Source organism: Scyliorhinus torazame, chromosome 21, assembly GCF_047496885.1.
Source record: "Scyliorhinus torazame isolate Kashiwa2021f chromosome 21, sScyTor2.1, whole genome shotgun sequence".
NCBI lineage: Eukaryota > Metazoa > Chordata > Chondrichthyes > Carcharhiniformes > Scyliorhinidae > Scyliorhinus > Scyliorhinus torazame.
The window spans coordinates 133991790-134018829 of record NC_092727.1 but is presented as its reverse complement, the minus strand read 5'-3'; the positions used below and the strand labels follow the sequence as shown (position 1 = coordinate 134018829).

Sequence of the window (27040 nt, the reverse complement as noted above, 5' to 3'; positions counted from 1 at the left end):
CCTCGCATCCACTTTCCTGTTTTTACATAAATTTAGCCAGCCCAATTCATTTTTTTTCAATTAAGGGGCAATTCAGCGTGGCCAATCCGCCTATCCTTTTGGGTTGTGGGAGTGAGGCAGGGTAAGGGGCCACGAGGACAGCAGTGGAGGAGCTTCAGACTTTACAATCATCAAACAGGTTTGAGGTGCTCACAACCTGTGTGAAGGAAAGTGAGCTCAGTTAGAGGTCTGACACCAGGTTAAAGTCCCACAGGTTTGTTTCAAATCACTAGCTTTCGGAGCACTGCTCCTTCCCCAGGTTTGCCTGTTGGACTTTAACCTGGTGTTGTCAGACTTCCTCCTGTGCTCACCCCAGTCCAACGCCGGCAACTCCACATCAAGGAAAGTGAGGTGTGCAAGTGGATGAGCACGCTGGCATCATGACACAGGAACCTGTTCGAGTGGCAGGGAGGAGAAGCCGTTTAGTGGTGGTTGGGGACAGTATAGGGAGGGGGATTGACACTGTTCTCTGTAACAAAGACTGAGGGTCAAGGTGGCTGTTTTGCAGGTTCCGGGCTGGACAGGAATTTCTATTGGGAGGGGGTGGACCCAGTTGTTATGGTCCATGTCGGTACCAATGATATATGTTCCGTATGTCCCTCCCCCACTATCCACCTTGACTGCTTTATATTTAAACCCCCCCTCCCCATCTTATCCACCTTTCCTTACCCTTTCTCCTCTTTGCTTCCCCCTTCCCCTCCCCCCATATCTACAGTTTACCCTCTGATGTTAGTTTCGCTGCTGTTTGGCCTTTCACACCTTCTGTCCTCTCTGGGGACTGCCATTAGCTCTCTTTCCCCTGGGTTTCTGTGGCCATTACCTCTCTTTCCCCTGGGTTTCTGTGGCCATTAGCTCTCTTTCCCCTGGGTTACTGTGGCCATTAGCACTCTGTCCCCTGGGTTTCTGTGGCCATTAGCACTCTGTCCCCTGGGTTTCTGTGGCCATTAGCTCTCTTTCCCCTGGGTTTCTGTGGCCATTAGCACCCGGTTTCCCTGGGTTTCTGTGGCCATTAGCACCCGGTTTCCCTGGGTTTCTGTGGCCATTAGCACCCGGTTTCCCTGGGTTTCTGTGGCCATTAGCACCCGGTTTCCCTGGGTTTCTGTGGCCATTAGCACCCGGTTTCCCTGGGTTTCTGTGGCCATTAGCACTCTGTTCCCTGGGTTTCTGTGGCCATTAGCACCCGGTTTCCCTGGGTTTCTGTGGCCATTAGCACTCTGTTCCCTGGGTTTCTGTGGCCATTAGCACCCGGTTTCCCTGGGTTTCTGTGGCCATTAGCACTCTGTTCCCTGGGTTTCTGTGGCCATTAGCACCCGGTTTCCCTGGGTTTCTGTGGCCATTAGCACCCGGTTTCCCTGGGTTTCTGTGGCCATTAGCACCCGGTTTCCCTGGGTTTCTGTGGCCATTAGCACCCAGTTTCCCTGGGTTTCTGTGGCCATTAGCACCCGGTTTCCCTGGGTTTCTGTGGCCATTAGCACTCTGTTCCCTGGGTTTCTGTGGCCATTAGCACCCGGTTTCCCTGGGTTTCTGTGGCCATTAGCACTCTGTTCCCTGGGTTTCTGTGGCCATTAGCACCCGGTTTCCCTGGGTTTCTGTGGCCATTAGCACCCGGTTTCCCTGGGTTTCTGTGGCCATTAGCACCCGGTTTCCCTGGGTTTCTGTGGCCATTAGCACCCAGTTTCCCTGGGTTTCTGTGGCCATTAGCACCCGGTTTCCCTGGGTTTCTGTGGCCATTAGCACCCGGTTTCCCTGGGTTTCTGTGGCCATTAGCACCCGGTTTCCCTGGGTTTCTGTGGCCATTAGCACCCGGTTTCCCTGGGTTTCTGTGGCCATTAGCTCTCTTTCCCCTGGGTTTCTGTGGCCATTAGCACCCAGTTTCCCTGGGTTTCTGTGGCCATTAGCACTCTGTTCCCTGGGTTTCTGTGGCCATTAGCACCCGGTTTCCCTGGGGTTCTGTGGCCGTTAGCACCCGGTTTCCCTGGGTTTCTGTGGCCATTAGCACCCGGTTTCCCTGGGATTCTGTGGCCGTTAGCACCCGGTTTCCCTGGGTTTCTGTGGCCATTAGCACCCGGTTTCCCTGGGTTTCTGTGGCCATTAGCACCCGGTTTCCCTGGGTTTCTGTGGCCATTAGCACCCGGTTTCCCTGGGTATCTGTGGCCATTAGCACTCTGTTCCCTGGGTTTCTGTGGCCATTAGCACCCGGTTTCCCTGGGTTTCTGTGGCCATTAGCACCCGGTTTCCCTGGGTTTCTGTGGCCATTAGCACTCTGTTCCCTGGGTTTCTGTGGCCATTAGCACCCGGTTTCCCTGGGTTTCTGTGGCCATTAGCACTCTGTCCCCTGGGTTTCTGTGGCCGTTAGCACCCGGTTTCCCTGGGTTACTGTGGCCATTAGCACCCGGTTTCCCTGGGATTCTGTGGCCATTAGCTCTCTGTCCCCTGGGTTTCTGTGGCCATTAGCACTCTGTCCCCTGGGTTTCTGTGGCCATTAGCACCCGGTTTCCCTGGGTTACTGTGGCCATTAGCACCCGGTTTCCCTGGGTTTCTGTGGCCATTAGCACTCTGTTCCCTGGGTTTCTGTGGCCATTAGCACTCTGTCCCCTGGGTTTCTGTGGCCATTAGCACCCGGTTTCCCTGGGTTTCCGTGGCCATTAGCACCCGGTTTCCCTGGGTTTCTGTGGCCATTAGCACCCGGTTTCCCTGGGTTTCTGTGGCCATTAGCACCCGGTTTCCCTGGGTTTCTGTGGCCATTAGCACCCAGTTTCCCTGGGTTTCTGTGGCCATTAGCACCCGGTTTCCCTGGGTTTCTGTGGCCATTAGCACTCTGTCCCCTGGGTTTCTGTGGCCATTAGCACTCTGTCCCCTGGGTTTCTGTGGCCATTAGCTCTCTTTCCCCTGGGTTACTGTGGCCATTAGCACCCGGTTTCCCTGGGTTTCTGTGGCCATTAGCACCCGGTTTCCCTGGGTTTCTGTGGCCATTAGCACCCGGTTTCCCCTGGGTTTCTGTGGCCATTAGCACCCGGTTTCCCTGGGTTTCTGTGGCCATTAGCACCCGGTTTCCCTGGGTTTCTGTGGCTATTAGCACTCTGTCCCCTAGGTTTCTGTGGCCATTAGCACCCGGTTTGCCTGGGTTTCTGTGGCCATTAGCACTCTGTCCCCTAGGTTTCTGTGGCCATTAGCACCCGGTTTCCCTGGGTTTCTGTGGCCATTAGCACCCGGTTTCCCCTGGGTTTCTGTGGCCATTAGCACCCGGTTTCCCTGGGTTTCTGTGGCCATTAGCACCCAGTTTCCCTGGGTTTCTGTGGCCATTAGCACCCAGTTTCCCTGGGTTTCTGTGGCCATTAGCACTCTGTTCCCTGGGTTTCTGTGGCCATTAGCACTCTGTCCCCTGGGTTTCTGTGGCCATTAGCACCCGGTTTCCCTGGGTTTCTGTGGCCATTAGCACCCGGTTTCCCTGGGTTTCTGTGGCCATTAGCACCCGGTTTCCCTGGGTTTCTGTGGCCATTAGCACCCGGTTTCCCTGGGTTTCTGTGGCTATTAGCACCCGGTTTGCCTGGGTTTCTGTGGCCATTAGCACTCTGTCCCCTAGGTTTCTGTGGCCATTAGCACCCGGTTTCCCTGGGTTTCTGTGGCCATTAGCACCCGGTTTCCCTGGGTTTCTGTGGCCGTTAGCACCATTTCCCCTGGGTTTCTGGGGCCATTAGCACCCGGTTTCCCTGGGATTCTGTGACCATTAGCACCTGGTTTCCGTGGGTTTCTGTGGCCATTAGCACCCGGTTTCCCTGGGTTTCTGTGGCCGTTAGCACCCGGTTTCCCTGGGATTCTGTGGCCATTAGCACCCGGTTTCCCTGGGATTCTGTGGCCATTAGCACCCGGTTTCCCTGGGTTTCTGTGGCCATTAGCACCCGGTTTCCCTGGGATTCTGTGGCCATTAGCACCCGGTTTCCCTGGATTTCTGTGGCCATTAGCACTCTGTTCCCTGGGTTTCTGTGGCCATTAGCACCCGGTTTCCCTGGATTTCTGTGGCCATTAGCACCCGGTTTCCCTGGGATTCTGTGGCCATTAGCACTCTGTTCCCTGGGTTTCTGTGGCCATTAGCACCCGGTTTCCCTGGATTTCTGTGGCCATTAGCACCCGGTTTCCCTGGGATTCTGTGGCCATTAGCACTCTGTTCCCTGGGTTTCTGTGGCCATTAGCACCCGGTTTCCCTGGGTTTCTGTGGCCATTAGCACCCGGTTTCCCTGGGATTCTGTGGCCATTAGCACTCTGTCCCCTGGGATTCTGTGGCCATTAGCACTCTGTCCCCTGGGTTTCTGTGGCCATTAGCACCCGGTTTCCCTGGGTTTCTGTGGCTATGACTCATCTTTCATTCTCGCTCCACAGTATAAATATTTCCCACTTTCTCGGTCTTTAGCTTTGACAAAAAGTAATCGGACTCAAAACGTTCGCTCTTTTCTCTCGCTACAGATGCTGCCAGACCTGCTGAGATTTTCCAGCATTTTCTCTTCCGTACCAATGAGATAGGCAGGTCCAGGAAGGAGGCTTTGCTGTGTCATTGTGAGGAGCTAGGGGCCAAATTAAAAAGCAGATCCTGAAAACAGGTTATTAGCTGGGCTACATGCAAATTGGCATTGGGCAAATAAGATTAGAGAGGTGAAGGCGTGGCTCAAAGACTGGTGTGGGAGGGGCAGGCTATAGTCTGTGACATACTAGCGCCAGTACTGGGGAAAGTGGGGCTGTACCATCCGCACGTTCTACCCCAGAACTCTGCTGGAATCACTGTTCTTGCAAACCGCATAACTGGGAAGTAAAGAGAGTTTTAAATTATATTGAGAGGGCAAGCGATTAAATGTGGGAAGATGTGGTTTATTAAAGGGTGGAGGACAGTAGAGGCCAGGCAGAAGGTCAAGGTATTAATATGGGAACAGACAGCAGGTAAGAGGCTACAAAAATAATAAAAGGACAAAACTGAATTATTTTTATCTGAATGAATGTAGCATTCAAAACAAAACGGATGAACTGCAAATAGAGATAAATAAGTATGATGTAATAGCCATTGCAGAGACACGGTTACAGGATGGTATAGGCTGGGACCTGAATATTGAAGAATATATGACGTTTATGAAGGATAGTAAGTTCGGAAAAGGTGGAGAGCTGATTCTGTTAATTATGATGGCATTGACACAGTAAAGAGGGATGATCCAAGTTCAGGAAACCAGGATATAGAAATGATAAAGGCAAAAAGTGACTTGTGGGACTGGTGGACAGATCATGATTGAATTTTACATTCAGTTTGAGGGGGGGGGGGGGGGGGAAGAGTGGGTCTGTGGCTATTACAGTACTGCTCGGCCCATCGAGTCTTTACCGACACATGAAAGACACCTGACCTGCTGACCTGACCCCATTGGCCAGCACTTGGTCCACAGCCTGGAATGTTACGATGGGCCAAGTGCCCATCCAGGTACTTTTTCCAAATATAAATTTAGAATACTCAATTCTTTCTTTTTCCAACTAAGGGGCAATTTAGCGTGGCCAATCCACCTAACCTGCACATCTTTGGGTTGCGGGGAGAGACCCACGCAGACACGAGGAGAATGTGCAAACTCCACACGGACAGTGACCCGGGACCAGGATCGAATCCGGGTCCTCGGCGCTGTGAGGCAGCAGTGCTAACCACTATGACACCCTGCTGCTTCATCCAGCTACTTTTTAAAGGATGAGGCAACCCGCCTTGACCACCCTCCCAGGCAGTGCGTTCCAGACCGTCACCATTCCTCCCTAAACCTCCCGCCTCTCACCTTGAACTTGTGTCCCCCTCATAACTGACCCTTCAACTCAGAGGAACAGCTGCTCCCTCTCCACCCTGTCCTCGCCCCTCAGAATCTTGTCCACCTCGATCAGGTCGCCCCTCAGTCTTTGCTCCAGAGAAAACAACCCAGGCAACATCCTGGTGAATCGCCTCTGCACCCCCTCCAGTGCAATCACATCCTTCCTAATGTGGCGACCAGAATTGCACACAGTGCTCCAGCTGGGGCCTCACCAATGTTCTGAACTGCTCCAACATGACCTCCCTGCTTTTGTAATCTATGCCATGCTTGATAAGGGCGAGTGTCCCACATGCCTTTTTCACCACCCTATGAACCTGCCCTTCTGCCTTCAGAGATCTGTGGGCAAACACGCCAAGGTCCCTTTGTTCTTCGGAACCTCCCAGTGTCAGACCATTTATTGAATAGTATTTTAAACTTAAATAAGATGAATTAGGAGGGCATGAAAACGCCAGCAAAAATGAACTGGCAATTTAGATTATGGGATCGTCAATCGAAATGTTGACATTTAAAGGAATATTTCACAGAATAGATAGAGTGCAATGAAAAAGGAAAATCCAAGGGGAGGATCCACAATCTGTAATTAACAAACAAAGTTAAACATAGTATCAAATTGAAATAAAAAGCATATCACTGCACAAAGGCAGGGTCAGGTCAGAAGATTGGACAGAATATAAGAAACAATAAAGAATGAGTAAAAGATTAATAAGGAGGGAGAAATTAGAGTATGAGTGAAAGCTAGTTGGAAATATAAAAAGAGATAGAAAGAGTTCCTGTAGATATTAGAGTTAAAGTGAGCATTGGTGGTATAGGAAGGAGTCTGGAGGGTTAACAATGGAAAATACGGAGAGCGCAGTTGAATTGAACAGGTATTTAGTCTCAGTCTTCACTGTAGACGATACAAATAACATCCCAGAAACAGCTGTAAATCAGGAAATGGAAGTGAGGGAGGAACTCAGGCAAATTATAATCACCAGGGAAGTGATACTGAGCAAATTGTTGGAGCTGTGGGCTGATAGGTCCCGGAGTCCTGATAGACTTCATCCGAGGGTCTCAAAAGAAGTGGCTAATGAGATAGTTTTTAAAAATAAATTTAGAGTACCCAATTAATTTTTTCAATTAAGGGGCAATTTAGCGTGTCCAATCCGCCTAGCCTGCACATCTTTTGGGTTGTGGGGGCGAAACCCACGCAAACAATGGGAGAGAGTGCAAACTCCACACGGACAGTGACCCAAAACTGGGATTGAACCTGGGACCTCGGCGCCGTGAGGCTGCTGGGCTAACCACTGCGCCCCCGTGCTGCCCCTAATGAGATAGTTGATGTATTGGTTTATATTTCAAAAATCCAGGGAAGGTTCCATTAAATTGGAAAATAGTGAACGTGATTTCTTTATTCAAAGAGGTGGGCAGGAAACTATAGGTCATTTAGCTCAACATCAGTCATCGGGAAAATGTTGGAAGTTATTATTAAAGACATTATAACCGGGCACTTAGAAACATTCATGATAATCAGGCAGAGCCAACATGGTTTTGTGAAAGGGAAATCATGTTTAACCAATTAATTAGAGTTCTTTAAAGAAGTGACAGGTGCTATGATAAAGGGGAAATGGTGGATGTGCTATATTTAGATTTTCAGAAGGCATTTGATTCGATGCGCATCAAAGGTTAAAAAGCGAGTAGGTATAAATGGCTGATTTTCTGGTTGGCAGAATACGAGTGGTGTGCCACAGGGATCAGTGCTGGGGCCTCAAGTTTATCCAATTGGATAAGGGGACTGAAGGGATGGTTGCTAAACTTGCTGATGACACAAAGATAGGTAGGAAAGTTGTGAAGAGGACATAAGGAAACTACAAAAGAATACAGGTAGGTTACTGAGTGGGAAAATATCTGGCAAATGAAGTAGAATAAGGGAAAATGTGAAATTGCCCAATTTGGTAGCAAGAATAAAAAAATAAGAATTTTTAAAAATGGTATTGTTTATTGTGAGGGGAATTGAATACAAGAGTAGGGAGGTTCTATTCAGTTATACAGGGCGCTGTCTGGAATACTGGTGTACAATTTTGATCTTGTTATTTAAGGAAGATTTAAATGTGTTGGAACAAATTGAGAGAAGATTTGCTGGTCCAATACCAGGAATGGGCGGGTTGTTTTATGAGGAAAGGCTGGGCTTGTTTTTGCTGGAGTTTCGAAGAATAAGAGGTGACCTGATTCTCATCCTTTTCAAATCTCTCTAAGGTCTCTCTCATCCAGCTCTCTGTAACCTCCTTCAGTAAACCCCTTCGACAAGGACTTTGTTCCTTTCATTACAGCCATATATAAACTATCCACTTTGTTCCAACATTGGTGACCAACCTCTCCACAATATTCCGAGATGAATTCATTTTTCTGGACAGAATCCTTAATGAAGGTTCCCCACCCGGCCACATCCGAAGGAGCAAGTAGCAGGTGCTGGGAAAGAAACAGGAATCAGTGAGAATCCCAAAGACGTGATATAGACTGTGATATAGATTGTATTATAGACTGTGATATAGACTGTGATATAGATTGTATTATAGACTGTGATATAGACTGTGATATAGATTGTATTATAGACTGTGATATAGACTGTGATATAGATTGTATTATAGACTGTGATATAGACTGTGATATAGACTGTGATATAGATTGTATTATAGACTGTGATATAGACTGTGATATAGATTGTATTATAGACTGTGATATAGACTGTGATATAGATTGTATTATAGACTGTGATATAGACTGTGATATAGATTGTGATATAGATTGTATTATAGACTGTGATATAGATTGTGATATAGATTGTATTATAGACTGTGATATATATTGTATTATAGACTGTGATATAGACTGTGATATAGATTGTATTATAGACTGTGATATAGACTGTGATATAGACTGTGATATAGATTGTATTATAGACTGTGATATAGACTGTGATATAGATTGTATTATAGACTGTGATATAGACTGTATTATAGACTGTGATATAGACTGTGATATAGACTGTGATATAGATTGTATTATAGACTGTGATATAGACTGTGATATAGACTGTGATATAGATTGTATTATAGACTGTGATATAGACTGTGATATAGATTGTATTATAGACTGTGATATAGACTGTGATATAGATTGTATTATAGACTGTGATATAGACTGTGATATAGACTGTGATATAGATTGTATTATAGACTGTGATATAGACTGTGATATAGATTGCATTATAGACTGTGATATAGATTGTGATATAGATTGTATTATAGACTGTGATATAGACTGTGATATAGATTGTGATATATATTGTATTATAGACTGTGATATAGATTGTGATATAGATTGTATTATAGACTGTGATATATATTGTATTATAGACTGTGATATAGATTGTATTATAGACTGTGATATGATTGTATTATAGACTGATATAGATTGTATTATACTGTGATATATATATTGTATTGTAGACTGTGATATATATTGTGATATATTGTATTATAGACTGGTTTAGCACAGTGGGCTAAACAGCTGGCTTGTAATGCAGAACAAGGCCAGCAGCACAGGTTCAATTCCCGTACCGGCCTCCCCGAACAGGAGCTGGAATGTGGCGACTAGGGGCTTTTCACAATAACTTCATTGAAGCCTACTTGTAACAATAAGCTATTATATTATAGACTGTGATATAGATTGTATTATAGACTGTGACATATATTGTATTATAGTCTGTGATATATATTGTATTATACTCTGGTGCAGCTGAGATATAGATTATGATATATATTGTTATAGACTGTGATATAGATTGTGATATATATTGTATTATACGACTCTGGTGCAGATTTGATATATTGTATTATAGACTGACGCAGGTGTGATATATACTGTATTATAGACTGTGATACAGACTGTAATGGATTGTGCTACAGGCTGTGATTGCTATAGGCTGTGATACAGAGTTTTATGTAGACTGTGGTATAGATTGTGTTATGGACTGTTGTACAGATGTGATCTAGATTGTGTCTTAGATGGTGGTATGAATTGTGATATAAGAACATAAGAACTAGGAGCAGGAGTAGGCCATCTGGCCCCTTGAGCCTGCCCCACCATTCAACGAGATCATGGCTGATCTTTTGTGGACTCAGCTCCACTTTCTGGCCCGAACAACCATAACCCTTAATCCCTTTATTCTTCAAAAAACTATCGATCTTTATCTTAAAAACATTTAATGAAGGAGCCTCTACTGCTTCACTGGGCAAGGAATTCCATAGATTCACAACCCTTTGGGTGAAGAGGTTCCTCCTAAACTCAGTCCTAAATCTACTTCCCCTCATTTTGAGGCTATGCCCCCTAGTTCTGCTTTCACCCGCCAGTGGAAATAACCTGCCTGCATCTATCCTATCTATTCCCTTCATAATTTTATATGTTTCTATAAGATCCCCTCATCCTTCTAAATTCCAACGAGTACAGTCCCAGTCTACTCAACCTCTCCTCGTAATCCAACCCCTTCAGCTCTGGGATTAACCTAGTGAATCTCCTCTGCACACCCTCCAGTGCCAATACGTCCTTTCTCAAGTAAGGAGATCAAAACTGAACACAATACTCCAGGTGTGGCCTCACTAACACCTTATACAATTGCAGCATAACCTCCTTAGTCTTAAACTCTATCTCTCTAGCAATGAAGGACAAAATTCCATTTGCCTTCTTAATCACCTATTGCACCTGTAAACCAACTTTTTGCGACTCATGCACTAGCACACCCAGGTCTCTCTGCACAGCAGCATGTTTTAATATTTTATCATTTAAATAATAATCCCTTTTGCTGTTATTCCTACCAAAATGGATAACCTCACATTTGTCAACATTGTATTCCATCTGCCAGACCCTAGCCCATTCACTAAGCATATCCAAATCCCTCTGCAGTCTTCCAGTATCCTCTGCACTTTTTGCTTTACCACTCATCTTAGTGTCATCTGCAAACTTGGACACATTGCCCTTGGTCCCCAACTCCAAAACATCTATGTAAATTGTGAACAGTTGTGGGCCCAGCACTGATCCCTGAGGGACATCACTAGCTACTGATTGCCAACCAGAGAAACACCCATTAATCCCCACTCTTTGCTTTCTATTAATTAACCAATCCTCTATCCATGCTACTACTTTCCCCTTAATGCCATGCATCTTTATCTTATGCAGCAACCTTTTGTGTGGCACCTTGTCAAAGGCTTTCTGGAAATCCAGATATACCACATCCATTGGCTCTCCGTTATCTACCGCACTGTTAATGTCCTCAAAAAATTCCACTAAATTAGTTAGGCACGACCTGCCCTTTATGAACCCATGCTGCGTCTGCCCAATGGGACAATTTCCATCCAGATGCCTCGCTATTTCTTCCTTGTTGATAGATTCCAGCATCTTCCCTACTACCGAAGTTAAGCTCACTGGCCTATAATTACCCACTTTCTGCCTACCTCCTTTTTTAAACAGTGGTGTCACGTTTGCTAATTTCCAATCCGCCGGGACCACCCCAGAGTCTAGTGAATTTTGGTAAATTATCACTAGTGCATTTGCAATTTCCCTAGCCATCTCTTTTAGCACTCTGGGATGCATTCCATCAGGGCCAGGAGACTTGTCTACCTTTAGCCCCATTAGCTTGCCCATCACTACCTCCTTGGTGATAACAATCCTCTCAAGGTCCTCACCTATCATAGCCTCATTTCCATCAGTCACTGGCATGTTATTTGTGTCTTCCACCTTGAAGACCGACCCAAAAAACCTGTTCAGTTCCTCAGCCATTTCCTCATCTCCCATTATTAAATCTCCCTTCTCATCCACTAAAGGACCAATATTTACCTTAGCCACTCTTTTTTGTTTTATGTATTTGTAGAAACTTTTACTATCTGTTTTTATATTCTGAGCAAGTTTACTCTCATAATCTATCTTACTCTTCTTTATAGCTTTTTTAGTAGCTTTCTGTTGCCCCCTAAAGATTTCCCAGTCCTCTAGTCTCCCACTAATCTTTGCTACTTTGTATGCTTTTTCCTTCAATTTGATACTCTCCCTTATTTCCTTAGATATCCACGGTCGATTTTCCCTCTTTCTACTGTCCTTCCTTTTTGTTGGTATGAACCTTTGCTGAGCACTGTGAAAAATCGCTTGGAAGGTTCTCCACTGTTCCTCAACTGTTTCACCATAAAGTCTTTGCTCCCAGTCTACCTTAGCTAGTTCTTCTCTCATCCCATTGTAATCTCCTTTGTTTAAGCACAAAACACTAGTGCTTGATTTTAACTTCTCACCCTCCATCTGTATTTTAAATTCCACCATATTGTGATCGCTCCTTCCGAGAGGATCCCTAACTATGACATCCTGAATCAATCCTGTCTCATTACACAGGACCAGATCTAGGACCGCTTGTTCCCTCGTAGGTTCCATTACATACTGTTCTAGGAAACTATCACGGATACATTCTATAAACTCCTCCTCAAGGCTGCCTTGACCGACCTGGTTAAATCAATCGACATGTAGATTAAAATCCCCCATGATAACTGCTGTACCATTTCTACATGCATCAGTTATTTCTTTGTTTATTACCTGCCCCACCATGTTACTATTTGGTGGCCTATAGACTACTCCTATCAGTGACTTTTTCGCCTTACTATTCCTGATTTCCACCAAAATGGATTCAACCTTATCCTCCATAGCACCGATGTCATCCCTTACTATTGCCCGGATGTCATCCTTAAATAACAGAGCTACACCACCTCCCTTACCATCCACTCTGTCCTTCCAAATAGTTTGATACCCTCGGATATTTAACTCCCAGTCATGACCATCCTTTAACCATGTTTCAGTAATGGCCACTAAATCATAGTCATTCACGATGATTTGCGCCATCAACGCATTTACCTTATTCCGAATACTACAAGCATTCAGGTAAAGTACACTTATGTTGGCTTTTTTACCTCTGTTCTGAATCTTAACACCTTGATCGGTAACCTCTCCTAAGTTATATTTCCTCTTAACCTTTCTCCTAATTTTCCTTGTCGTTGAACCCATATCTTCATGTAACAACCTGCCGCATCGCTTACCATTAATGTTTTCACTTCCCGTTTTATTCCTTTTAGTATTCCTGGTCCTATTCACTGAGCTCCCCTCAGTCACTGTACCTTGTACTGTCGCCCTTTTTGATTTTTGACTATGGCTTCTCTGCCTCACACTTTCCCCCTTACTGCCTTTTGTTTCTGTCCCTGTTTTACTACCTTACAACTTCCTGCATCGGTTCCCACCCCCCTGACACATTAGTTTAAACTCTCCCCAACAGCTCTAGCAAACACCCCCCCTAGGACAGGTGCAGACCGTCTGGTTTGTACTGGTCCCACCTCCCCCAGAACCGGTTCCAATGCCCAGGAATTTGAATCCCTCCCTCTTGCACCATCTCTCGAGCCACGCATTCATCCTATCTATCCTGACATTCCTACTCTGACTAACTCGTGGCACTGGCAGCAATCCTGAGATTACTACCTTTTGAGGTCCTACTTTTTAGTTTAACTCCTAACTCCCTGAATTCAGCTTGTAGGACCTCGTCCCGTTTTTTTTAACCTATATCGTTGGTGCCTATGTGCACCACGACAGCTGGCTGTTCACCCTCCCCTCCCCCCCCCAGAATGCCCTGCAGCCGCTCCGAGACATCTTTGACCCTTGCACCAGGGAGACAACATACCATCCTGGAGTCTCGATTGCATCCGCAGAACCGCCTGTCTATTCCCCTTACAATTGAGTCCCCTATCATTATAGCCCTGACATTCTTCTTCCTGCCCAGCTGCGCAGCAGAGCCAGCCACGGTGCCATGAACCTGGCTGCTGCTGCCTTCCCCTGGTGAGCCATCTTCCTCAACAGTATCCAAAGCGGTATATCTGTTTTGCAGGGAGATGGCCGCAGAGGACACCTGCAATGCCTTCCTACTCTTGCTCTCTCTTTTGGTCACCCATTTTCTATCTCCCTCAGTACCTTTCACCTGCGGTGTGACCAACTCGCTAAACGTGCTATCCACGACGTCCTCAGCATCGCGGATGCTCCAAAGTGAGTCCATCCGCAGCTCCAGAGCCGTCAAGCGGTCTAACAGGAGCTGCAGCTGGACACACTTCTTGCACATGAAGGAGCCAGGGACAGTGGACGTGTCCCTGAGCTCCCACATCCCACACGAGGAGCATGATACGGGTCTGAGATCTCCTGCCATGTCTTAAACCTTCGGTTAACGTCAACAATTTCAATGTCCCCCTCCAAAAAATAAATAAATAAACAACAAAGAAAAAAATAAATAAATATACCAATGAAAAAAAAAGAAAACAGAAACACTACTTACCAGGGATAAAAAGCACCTCCTCTCCCCCCCCCGCCCCCCAGCTTTGAATTCCCACCTAGATTCAAATTCCCAAACTCACTCTTGGTTCTGTCTCACTCTGGCTGTGTCTTCTCTGGCTCACTGGGAGAACTCACTGGGAGTGAGTTTACAAGTTGCTCTTTTTAAATATAGATTGTGTTGTAGACTGTGATACATACTGTGATTGTGATATAGACTATGGTAATGGGCGATGATATAAACTGTGATATAGATTATGATATAGACTGTTATAGATTGATACAGACTGTAATACAGATTGTGATATAGATTGATATCGACTGTGCTATAGATTATGATATAGACTGTGCTATAGACTGTAATATACCCAAATCCAGTGGACGGGAGGATGAAGCAGGGATTCAGCAGCTGGACAGCACCGTGAATGACCCTCTTTGGCCACCGTACTTCCCCAGGCCAACACCCCTCTCCCCCCAACTCCACCTGGGAACGGACCCCCAGCTTCCCATTGGGAATCACCCTGTTACATTCCGCACTGGCCACTGAGAATGACATCAGCAGAAAGGTTAATTGGGTGGGGAATCTGGGGAGAGGCTTGGACCATTGCCTCACAGACAAACCAATCCACTGCTGTCCCGTCTCCATCTCTGCAGCTGGCTGGGCTCGGAAATGTCCTCCAGGCAGCTGATCAATAGCAGGACCCAGGTTCAGGGGCCACAAGTTCATTTCAATGGTTCCTACGCATTCGGCCTGGTCTAAAGCACCTTCTTGAGGCCCCGTTGGATGCTGCAGTTCTTGCAGGAGACATTCTTGGTGTCCCAGTGATCGGCGGCCCCACAGGTCTGACACATATCAGGGTCACACTCACGCACGGCCAGGTAACAGGGGCATTGTTTGGTGTTACACTGAGTTTTGCAGCGACAGCCAGGAAACCGATTCTGACCTAAGATAAAAATAAATGAAGTTAGATCACAGATCCGCCACGATCGCAAAGAATGGCGGAACAGTCCTGAGGGGCTGAATGGCCTCCTCCTGTTCCTATTTCAAATATTCAACACAAATTGTTTCTAAAATCTGTTCTTGAATGTATCCAGTCTGTCTGTGCTACAAACCCACGAATCTGATGCTGAATTGAAAGCCTGCATAACATCTCAATGCTGGTTAACAGAAAGTTATTCTAAAAGCCAAATAACAACTGAGGCCAGACTCCAGCCAGGCTTCCTTCAGTTTTAGGCCTCTGGCCCAGACAGCCAGTTGCAGCCTCCACAGTATCTGCGCTCTCCATATCGAAATCCTCATTCGCTAATCTGCTCACAACATATTTCTGTTGTGGATTTTGGAGCACGGTTAGATTGAAGCAGAATCGATCACCCTCTGTGCCCAACACTAATCCCGGTTAGCAGCAGCTCCATTGTTCCAGCTGGGTCAAAACCTCATGCCCCACCTGCCCACTTCCCCTTTTCCATTCCACCTCCACACCCCTCTCCGCACTCTCAAACCTCCCGTCCCCCTCAAACACCTCCAACCCCCACTCCTTCCTCCCTCACAACATCCCTCACAACCCGTCCATTCCACTCCAAGGCCCTCTCGCTCCACCCTGGAGTGTTGGATCCTCCTGTGTCGCTCACACTCGGGGCTGCATTGACAGAATTTCTCACAGAAATTCTGGGCGGTGACACAGGGACAGGTGACGTCACAGGTGCGCTCGGGGTGGTCACACGGCTGATAATTGTAAACCTGATTGGACGAATTGTCTGAAATAGAAGGAAGTGCAGAATGTTAAAATAAATTAATGAAGCAAAATAAACCCAAACCCCCCAAAACCCCCATCTCCCCTCATCCCAAAACCACCCCGAAACCCCCATCCCCTCACCCCAAAACCACCCCGAAACCCCATCTCCCCTCACCCCAAAACCCCCATCTCCCCTCACCCCAAAACCCCCATCTCCCCTCACCCCAAAACCCCCATCTCCCCTCACCCCAAAACCCCCATCTCCCCTCACCCCAAAACCACCCCGAAACCCCCATCTCCCCTCACCCCAAAACCACCCCGAAACCCCCATCTCCCCTCACCCCAAAACCACCCCGAAACCCCCATCTCCCCTCACCCCAAAACCACCACGAAACCCCCATCTCCCCTCACCCCAAAACCACCCCGGAACCCCCATCTCCCCTCACCCCAAAACCACCCCGAAACCCCCATCTCCCCTCACCCCAAAACCACCCCGAAACCCCCATCTACCCTCACCCCAAAATCACATCTCCCCTCACCCCAAAACCACCCCGAAACCCCCATCTCCCCTTCCCCCAAAACCACATCTCCCCTCACCCCAAAACCACCCCGAAACCCCCATCTCCCCTCACCCCAAAACCACATCTCCCCTCACCCCAAAACCACACCGAAACCCCCGTCTCCCCTCACCCCAAAACCCCCATCTCCCCTCACCCCAAAACGCCCATCTCCCCTCACCCCAAAACCACTCCGAAACCCCCATCTCCCCTCACCCCAAAACCACCCCGAAACCCCCATCTCCCCTCACCCCAAAACCACATCTCCCCTCACCCCAAAACCACCCCGAAACCCCCATCTCCCCTCACCCCAAAACCCACATCTCCCCTCACCCCGAAATCACATCTCCCCTCACCCCAGAACCACCCCGAAACCCCCATCTCCCCTCACCCCAAAACCACCCCGAAAACCCCATCTCCCCTCACCCCAAAACCACCCCGAAGCCCCCATCTCCCCTCACCCCAAAACCACCCCGAAACCCCCATCTCCCCTCACCCCAAAACCACATCTCCCCTCACCCCAAAACCACCCCGAAACCCCCATCACCCCTCACCCCAAAACCACCCCGAAACCCCATCTCCCCTCACCCCAAAACCACCCCGAAACCCCCATCACCCCTCACCCCAAAACCACCCCGAAACCGCCATCTCCCCTCACCCCAAAACCACCCTGAAACCCCCATCTCCACTCACCCCAAAACCCCCATCTCCCCTCACCCCAAAACCACCCCGAAACCCCCATCTCCCCTCACCCCAAAACCCCCATCTCCCCTCACCCCAAAAGCACATCTCCCCTCACCCCAAAACCACCCCGAAACCCCCATCTCCCCTCACCCCAAAACCCCCATCTCCCCTCACCCCAAAAGCACATCTCCCCTCACCCCAAAACCACCCCGAAACCCCCATCTCCCCTCACCCCAAAACCACCCCGAAACCCCCATCTTGCCTCACCCCAAAACCACATCTCCCCTCACCCCAAAACCACCCCGAGACGCCCATCTCCCCTCACCCCAAACCCACCCCGAAACCCCCATCTCCCCTCACCCCAAAACCACCCCGAAACCCCCATCTCCCCTCACCCCAAAACCACCCCGAAACCCCCATCACCCCTCACCCCAAAACCACCCAGAAACCCCCATCTCCCCTCACCCCAAAACCACCCCGAAACCCCCATCTCCCCTCACCCCAAAACCACCCCGAAACCCCTATCTCCCCTCACCCCAAAACCACCCCGAAACCCCCATCTCCCCTCACCCCAAAACCACATCTCCCCTCACCCCAAAACCACCCTGAAACCCCCATCTCCCCTCACCCCAAAACCACCCCGAAATCCCCATCTCCCCTCACCCCAAAACCACCCCGAAACCCCCATCTCCCCTCACCCCAAAACCACCCTGAAACCCCCATCTCCCCTCACCCCAAAACCACCCCGAAATCCCCATCTCCCCTCACCCCAAAACCACCCCGAAACCCCCATCACCCCTCACCCCAAAACCACCCCGAAACCCCATCTCCCCTCACCCCAAAACCACCCCGAAACCCCCATCTCCCCTCACCCCAAAACCACCCCGAAACCCCCATCTCCCCTTACCCCATAACCACCCAGAAACCCATCTCCCCTCACTCCAAAACCACCCCGAATCCCCATCTCCCCTCACCCCAAAACCACCCCGAAACCCCCATCTCCCCTCACCCCAAAACCATCGCGAAACCCCCATCTCCCCTCACCCCAAAACCCCCATCTCCCCTCACCCCAAAACCCCATCTCCCCTCACCCCAAAACCACCCAGAAACCCATCTCCCCTCACCCCAAAACCACACCGAAACCCCCATCTCCCCTCACCCCAAAACCACCCCATCTCTGTCACCCCAAAACCCCCATCTCCCCTCACCCCAAAACCACCCCGAAACCCCCATCTCCCCTCACCCCAAAACCACCCCGAAATCCCCATCTCCTCACCCCAAAACCACCCCATCTCCCCCACCTCTAAACCACCCCGAAACCCCCATCTCTCCTCACCCCAAAACCCCCATCTCCCCTCACCCCAAAACCACCACATCTCCCCTCACCCCAAAACCACCCCGAAACCCCCATCTCTCCTCACCCCAAAACCACCCCGAAACCCCCATCTCCCCTCACCCCAAAACCACCCCATCTCCCCCACCCCTATACCACCCCGAAACTCCCATCTCTCCTCACCCCAAAACCACCCCGAAACCCCCATCTCCCCTCACCCCAAAACCACCCCATCTCCCCTCACCCCAAAACCACCCCAAAACCCCCATCTCCCCTCACCCCAAAACCGCCCCGAAACCCCCATCTCCCCTCACCCCAAAACCACCCCGAATCCCCCATCTCCCCTCACCCCAAAACCCCCATCTCCCCTCTTCCCAAAAGCACCCCAACACCCCCATCTCTCCTCACCCCAAAACCACCCCATCTCCCCTCACCCCAAAACCACCCCATCTCCCCTCACCCCAAAACCACCCCATCTCCCCTCACCCCAAAACCACCCCATCTCCCCTCACCCCACAACCACCCCATCTCCCCTCACCCCAAAACCATCCCGAAACCCCCATATATCCTCACCCCAAAACTACCCCCAAACCCCCATCTCCCCTCACTCCAAAACCACAATGAAACCCCATCTCCCCTCACCCCAAAACCACCCCATCTCCCCTCAACCCGAAAGCACCCCAGCCACTACCTCCTCCAAGCCCCTGCCCATAGAACACACAGCACAAGGTCACAGGTCGCACACAGTGGGCAATGGGTCAGAGGTCGCACGCAGTGGGCAACGGGTCAGAGGTCGCCCACAGTGGGCAATGGGTCAGAGGTCACAGGCAGTTGGCAATGGGTCAGCGGTCACACCCAGGTGTGGCGTCAGAGTACACACAGTGGGGCAAAGGGTCAGAGGTCGCACGCTGTGGGAAACGGGTCAGAGGTCGCACGCTGTGGGAAACGGGTCAGAGGTCGCACGCAGTGGGAAACGGGTCAGAGGTCGCACGCAGTGGGAAACGGGTCAGAGGTCGCACGCAGTGGGAAACGGGTCAGAGGTTGCACATAAATGATAGACTGGGATGAGGATTATTTTAGTCAGTTTGGAGACACCAACCTTTCTTCAGCTGCATCCTCCTGCAATGCGCTGCCCACAGTCTGTAACACAGAAGCAGATTTAAAGCCTCGTTCTGTCCCAACTGCAGTCTCTATAAATTAGAGCTGATAAAGTAAAATACAGACTGGTCACTAACTCACTGGCCAGGGTTCTGACAGCCCGGGGGGGGGGGGGGGGCGCAGGCTCCCTGATCATTCCCCCAACATCCCTCATTATCCTGATGAGAGGCCCGTGTCCTGAGGCTACAAGCAGAGAGTAAAACAATATTCTGTCTCTTTATTCATCCCGGGGTATTAGTGAACAGCAGAAAGGACCAACCCCGTTTCACATTATCCAGGCATTTCTGCAGTGCCTGGTCGCAGTTGATGTGCGGCACGGTAGCCTTGTGGATAGCACAGTTGCTTCACAGCTCCAGGGTCCCAGGTTCGATTCCTGGCTTGGGTCACTGTCTGTGCGGAGTCTGCACGTTCTCCCCGTGTCTGCGTGGGTTTCCTCCGGGTGCTCCGGTTTCCTCCCACAGTCCAAAGATGTGCAGGTTAGGTGGGTTGGCCGTGATAAATTGCCATTAGTGTTGGGTGGGGTTACTGGGTTATGGGGATCGGGTGTTGACCTTGGGTAGGGTGCTCTTTCCAAGAGCCGGTGCAGACTTGATGGGCTGAATGGCCTCCTTCTGCACTGTAAATTCTATGAAAAACACTATGTTCGAGTCGCAGCTTTGTACCCAGATTCAGCTGCTTTGGCACCAGGTTCTCCAGGTGGACCAGCAGCAGGAGACTGATCTTTGGCTCCAACTTAATCTGACAGCCGGCCCCTAATCCTGGCCCCCACAGCCCGCCCCCTACCCACAGCCCGCCCACCACTCACAATCCGGCCTCCACCCATAGCCAGGCTCCCACAGCCCGCTCCCTACCCACAGCCCGCCCCCTACCCACAGCCCGCCCCCACCCACAGCCCGCCCCCCACCCACAGCCCGGCCCCTAATCCTGGCCCCCACAGCCCGCCCCCTACCCACAGCCCGCCCACCACTCACAATCCGGCCTCCACCCATAGCCAGGCTCCCACAGCCCGGCCCCCACCCACAGCCCGCCCCCTACCCACAGCCCGCCCCCTACCCACAGCCCGCCCCCTACCCACAGCCCGCCCACCACTCACAATCCGGCCTCCACCCATAGCCAGGCTCCCACAGCCCGGCCCCCACCCACAGCCCGCCCCCTACCCACAGCCCGCCCCCTACCCACAGCCCGCCCACCACTCACAATCCGGCCTCCACCCATAGCCAGGCTCCCACAGCCCGCCCCCTACCCACAGCCCGCCCCCCACATCCATTGAATCCACGGGATCAAAGATCAGTTTGCTCCGCAGCCATTAGCATATTCACCACGGAGCATCCGCAATCCTCTGGGATAGAGAATTCCAAAGATTCACAAAATAAATAAATAATTTTATTGTCACAAGTAGGCTTACATTAACACACAATGAAGGAAACTTCCGGTGACGGCGAGCGGGAGGCAGCTGCACGCTGGAGGGCTCCCGCTCGGGAATAGAAATTTCGGAGATTTAACGCCCGGTCCCGGGGGCAACAGAGGCTGAAAAGGCTGAAAGGCACAGGGAGGAGAAATGTCCAAGTTTGGGAAAAAAACAGCCGTGGAAAAGGGGGTTAACGGAAGTCCGCCGGTGAGTGGAAAAGTCAGCGCGGGGACTGTGAGGAAAGCGGAGGCTGGAGACCAGGGGAGGCCGCATCGCTCACAGCAGAAGAAATGACCAAAGTGATGGTTGCGGAATTTGCAAAACAGTTCACAAAGCACATGGAAGCGATGAAGAAGGAGGTGGGAAAGATTCACCGGAAGGTGAGACACTGAAGGAAGTGGAAGAGGCATTGTCGCAGCACAGTGATCAATTCACCTCGATGGGGAAGGAGGGTGACAGAGAGCAACAAGGGTCGGCGAGCCAAAATGGAAGACCTGGAAAACAGATCCAGGCGGCAGAATCGGAGGATCGTGGGTCTGCCCAAAGGGGTGGAAGGCCCGAGGCCGACGGAGTATTTTGCCACGATGTTGGCGGACTATTGGGGAGGGGGACGATCCCTCTCGATACTAACTGGATCAGGCTCATCGGTCATGGAGGCCTATACCAAAGGCGAGTGAGCTGCCAAGAGTAGTAACTGTGTGTTTCCGTAGGTATAGCGTGAAGGAGAAAGTCCTGTTCTGGGCAAAGCAGAAGCGGGTGGTGCAGTGGGCTGGAGCTGGTATACGAATATACCAGGACTTTACGGTGGAGCTGGCGAGGAGGCGGGCTGCCTTCAGCCGGGTGAAGAAGGCACTGTACATCAGCAAGGGCAGTGCGGCATAGTATATCCAGCTAAGTTGAGGGTGACCTACAAATCCAAGATCTTTTATTTCGGGACGGCGGAAGCGGCGGAGGAGTTTGCGAAGGCAGAAGGACTGTGGCAGAATTGAGAAATGGGACTGAGAGCGGGTCTGGTACCGATGTTGCCTCATGTAACTTTATTTTTTCACTGCGTGTTGGTGTGTGTACTAAATGAGTCGACGCTGTATATATCTGGACAAGGGAAGAGTTGGGACTTTCATTTGCAACGATGGTTCTTTGGGGCTTGTGATTTATGCGGGGGTTGTGTGCTAAAGGGGATTTCTTGGTTTTCCTGGGACTGGGCAAGTGCGAAGGAGACCCGGGAAGGAGACCCGGGCGGGGGCCTCCTGAACGGGAGTGAGGTGGGGGGAGGGGCTGCGGCCATCAGAGCCTGGTAGAACAGGTTTTGGTGAGTCTAGCCGGGGTGAAAAGTTGGGGGAAGGAACCGAGGGTGGGGGGAGGAGTTTACAAGAGGAAGTGAAGGGGAGGAGTCTGGGAGGGGGATGGGGGGTGTCTACAATTCATGGGTGTCATTCACGGTACTGTTTCGGGGATTGTATGGCATTGAATATTAGGGGGGGTTGGGGGGGTGAACTATATGTGTCAACGGTGACCACAGGCGATTCCTGATTCCTTTTTTTTTCCACCTTGGGAGGGTTTGTTTTATTTGAGGCTTATATTGTCAGGTGGGCCATTGCTTGGGGGGTGGGAGGATGGGATTGTTGGTGTTGGTAGGGGGATAGACATTGTATTTGTTACCGTTTACTGTTTGTTGGTGGGGGTGTAAATTCTGAAGAAAATGTGAAAACAGAATAAAAATATATTTTTTAAAACACTGCAATGAAGTTACTGTGAAAAGCCCCGCGTCACCAGATTCCGGCACCTGTTCGGGGACAGAGGGAGAATTCAGAATTCTCAGCTGGTACGGGAATTGAACCCGCACTGCTGACCTTGTTCTTCACCGGAAACCAGCTGTCTAACCCACTGAGCTAAACCAGCCCGAGATACTTCACATTTGAGTGAAGTAGTTTCTCCTCATCTCAGTCCGAAACAATCAGCCCCTTTTCTGAAACTGTGTTGGTGTTTTAGACTCCCGTCCAGGGGAAACAGTCAAAATCTCTCCTTTTGAAAATGAAATGAAATGAAAATCGCTTATTGTCACAAGTAGGCTTCAAATGAAGTTACTGTGAAAAGCCCCTAGTCGCCACATTCCGGCGCCTGCTCGGGGAGGCTGTTACGGGAATCGAACCGTGCTGCTGGCCTGCCTTGGTCTGCTTTCAAAGCCAGCGATTTAGCCCTGTGCTAAACAGCCTTTCTGAATCTTGTAGGTTTCAAATGAGATCCCCTCTCACTCTTCCAAAATTCAGAAGGTTTAGATCCAATTTATTCAGCCACTTGTCAGATGATAACTCTCTCATCCTATCATACAAACGAGCAATGTGTCTATGAATTTCAGTGCCAGTGTGTTGCTCAGTATGTCAGCTGGTGGATCATATCAATCAGCACATTCCTTCCACTGTTCATGACAGCCAATATTCACTAAATAATCCTCAGTTTGTTGATAACAGGCTTGCAGTGTGGCACCTTTACGTGAACTGGACGCTACATATATTCATACGTGGGGCCCTGTTCTTTCCAGACAGAAAGAACATGTACACATATTGCGCCTGTTTCAGCGAAACAAAATAACTGACCGCTATTCATTTACTGGTTCAGTCCTCAGGGCAATGCCCTGACCAATCAGAGTCAAGCTGCCTGGTTGAAATTTCAAACAAGACTTGGCAGTTAATTGTCAGTCACCATTAACTCGTGCATTCTCCGTGGCAATGCCTCTACCAATCAGAGTCCACTTACCAACCAATCAGCACTCTCTTCTCATACAGTATAAATTTGTTGTTTCTTATTACAATGGCATTCTTGCGATTTGTCTTGATGAGTGCTAGATGAAAAGCTTCAAGAAAAATGTCTCGTTTTTTAGGAAGGTGCTAGAATCTAATCTAAAGGATAGAGATAACTGGTACTTAGAAAATAATGGTGAGATTGTGAAGAGTTTACATGGATTTATGAAAAGGCAATCATGTTTGACAAATCAGTTGGGTATTGTTGAGGATGTTACCAGCAGAATAAATAAGGGAGAACCAGTGAATGTGGTATATTTGCATTTTCAGAAAGCTTTCGATGAGATCCCACACAGGAAATCAGTAAACAAAATTAGACCACATGGGATTGGGGGAAATGTCCTCCACGGATTGAGAATTGATTAACAGACGGGAAACATAGAGTAGGGATAAACGGATCGTTCTCAGGTTGGCAGGGTGTGACTAATGGGATACCAATGAAGGCTCAGCCTTCTCAACCTTGCCCCTCGCCTGAGGTGTGGTGGTCCTCAGGTTAAACCACCGCCAGTCAGCTCCCCCCCTCACAGGGGAAAGCAGCCTATGGTCATCTGGGACTGTGGCAACTTCACCTTTACCAGGATCAGTGTTTGGGGACCCAGCTGGTCATAACCCATATCAACCAAATATAATATTTCCAAGTTTGCTGATGACACAATATTTGGTGGGAACGTGAGTTATGAGGAGGATACAAGGAGGCTTCAAGGCGATTCAGACAGGTTAAGTAAGTGGGCAAGAGCATGGCAGATGGATTATAATGCAGAAAAGTGTGAAGTTATCCACTGTGGTACGATGGAGAGTCTGGGAAGTGTTAATGTCCAAAGGGACCTGGATGATCTTGTTCCTCAGTCATTGAGAGCGAACATGCCGGTGCAGCAGTGATTAGGAAAGCAAATAGTCCGTCAGCCTTTAGTGCAAGAAGATCTGAGTAGGGGAGTCAGTCTTGCTGCAGTTGGGTAGGGTCCCAGTGAGACCACACCTGGAGGATTGCATGAAGGTTTGGTCTCCTTATCTAAGGAATGATATGCTGGCCATTGAGGGAGAGAACAAAGCTTCACTAGACTAATCCCTGGGATTGCAGAGTTTCCCAATAAGGAAATATTGAGGACACTGCACCTGTATTCTCAGCAGTTCAGAAGATTGAGATAAATCTCATTGAAGTACACACAATACTTCCAGGGCCCGACAGGGTAAATGCCGGTGGGATGTTTTCCCTGGCAGACGGTCTCGAACCAGGGCACACAGTCTCAGCATAAAGGGCAGCTTGTTTAGAACTGAGTTGAGGAGAAGTTTCTTTACTCAGAGGCTGGGGAATCTTTGGAATTCTCTCCCCCAGAGGGCTGTCGAGGCTCGGCCATTGAATATTTTCAAAGAAGATGTCAATAGAAACAGTGGAGCAGGCTCGAGGGGCCGAATGGCCCACTCCTACTCCTAGGAGTAACTGGGAAATGTTGATATTTACATGAACTGGGGTATCCTTCTCCACAAATCACAGAAAGACAGCTCATGGATACGCTAATTAATCAGGAAAGCAAATGGCCTTCAGTACAAAAGGATAATAGTAAATAAATCTGACTGCAATTAGAATCATAGAATCTCTACAGTGCAGGAGGAGGCCATTCGGCCCATCGAGTCTGCACCAACCCCTGGAAAGAGCACCCGACCCAGGCCCATGCCCCGACCCCATCCCCTTAACCCCACCTAACCTTTTGGACACTAAGGACAATTTAGCATAGCCAGTCCATGTAACCTGCACGTCTTTGGACTGTGGGAGGAAACCGGAGCACCCGGAGGAAACCCACGCACACACGGGGAGAACATGCAGACTCCACACAGACAGTCACCTGAGGCTGGAATTGAACCCGGGTCCCTGGCGCTGTGAGGGAGCAGTGCTAACCACTGTGCCACCGTGTGGCCCCTAATTGTATCTGTACATGATGGGGTAATACCTGGAATACTTGTAGTTCGGATCTCCCTCCTGAAGAAAGGGTAAACTTACCTTCGAGAGGATGCAACAAAGATTCAATAGATTGATTCCTGAGGTGAAGGGATTGGCTAACGAACAATGATTGACTAGATTCCCTGGAGTTTATTAGAATGAGATCACAATGAAACACGGAAATATCAGAAGACGGTTTGACAGAATGCTGAGAGGCTGTTTGTCTGAGCTAGAGAGTTTAGAACTGGGGACATTAATCTCACAATTTCGGACTAATATGAGGAACATTTCTCTCTCAAGAGGGTTGTGAATCTTTGAAATTCTCTAACCTGGAGATCTGGGCATGCTCACTAGATGAGTTTATTTGAGACTGCATTTTGGAGATGAAAGGAATCAAAGGGTTAGAGCAGGAGGGTGAAGGTGGTGAAGAATCGGCCATATTCAGATTGAATGGTCCAGCAGTCTCGAAGGGCTGAATGGCCTGCTCCTCTTCCATTTCTTCCATTCAATCTATCCTACTGTTTACAACATTAACCCAATCCCGCATATACCAGGGGCTCATTGGTAAGTCTCCAGATCAATAATGTTAACTCATTTTCTCCTAGAGGCTCCGATCTGCACACGCTCACCTGCACATGCTCACCTGCACCGCTCACCTGCACACGCTCACCTGCACACGCTCACCTGCACACGCTCACCTGCACCGCTCACCTGTACCGCTCACCTGTCCACGCTCACCTGCACTGCACACCTGCACCGCACACGCTCACCTGCACCGCTCCCCTGCACACGCTCACCTGCACACGCTCCCCTGCACACGTTCACCTGCACACGGTCACCTACACCGCTCACCTGTGCATACTCACATGCACACGCTCACCTGCACACGCTCACCTGTACCGCTCACCTGTCCACGCTCACCTGCACTGCACACCTGCACCGCACACGCTCACCTGCACCGCTCCCCTGCACACGCTCACCTGCACACGCTCCCCTGCACACGTTCACCTGCACACGGTCACCTACACCGCTCACCTGTGCATACTCACATGCACACGCTCACCTGCACACGCTCACCTGCACCGCTCACCAGCACAAGTTCACATGTACACGCCCACCTGTACACGCCCACCTGTACACGCCCACCTGCACCCACTCACCTGCACCCACTCACCTGCACCCACTCACCTGCTCTGATC

The 27040-nt window shown here is 49.6% G+C and overlaps 1 protein-coding gene across 6 annotated transcripts in view; it reads right to left on the bottom strand.

The window, feature by feature from the left end:
• LOC140398701 (histone-lysine N-methyltransferase EZH1-like) overlaps window positions 1–27040 on the bottom strand; it is a 77588-nt gene that overhangs the window by 8774 nt on the left and 41774 nt on the right. For 3 of the 6 annotated variants that reach the window (XM_072487705.1, XM_072487706.1, XM_072487708.1), the window contains 4 exons: window positions 19641–19681; window positions 15864–15989; window positions 15000–15178; window positions 8211–8306 (listed from right to left, as the gene is read on the bottom strand). In XM_072487705.1, coding sequence (XP_072343806.1) covers window positions 8211–8306; window positions 15000–15178; window positions 15864–15989; window positions 19641–19681 — 442 coding nt within the window. The remainder of the gene's footprint in view (window positions 1–8210; window positions 8307–14999; window positions 15179–15863; window positions 15990–19640; window positions 19682–27040) is intronic. The other 3 variants (XR_011937538.1, XR_011937539.1, XM_072487707.1) reach the window with 3 other exon arrangements.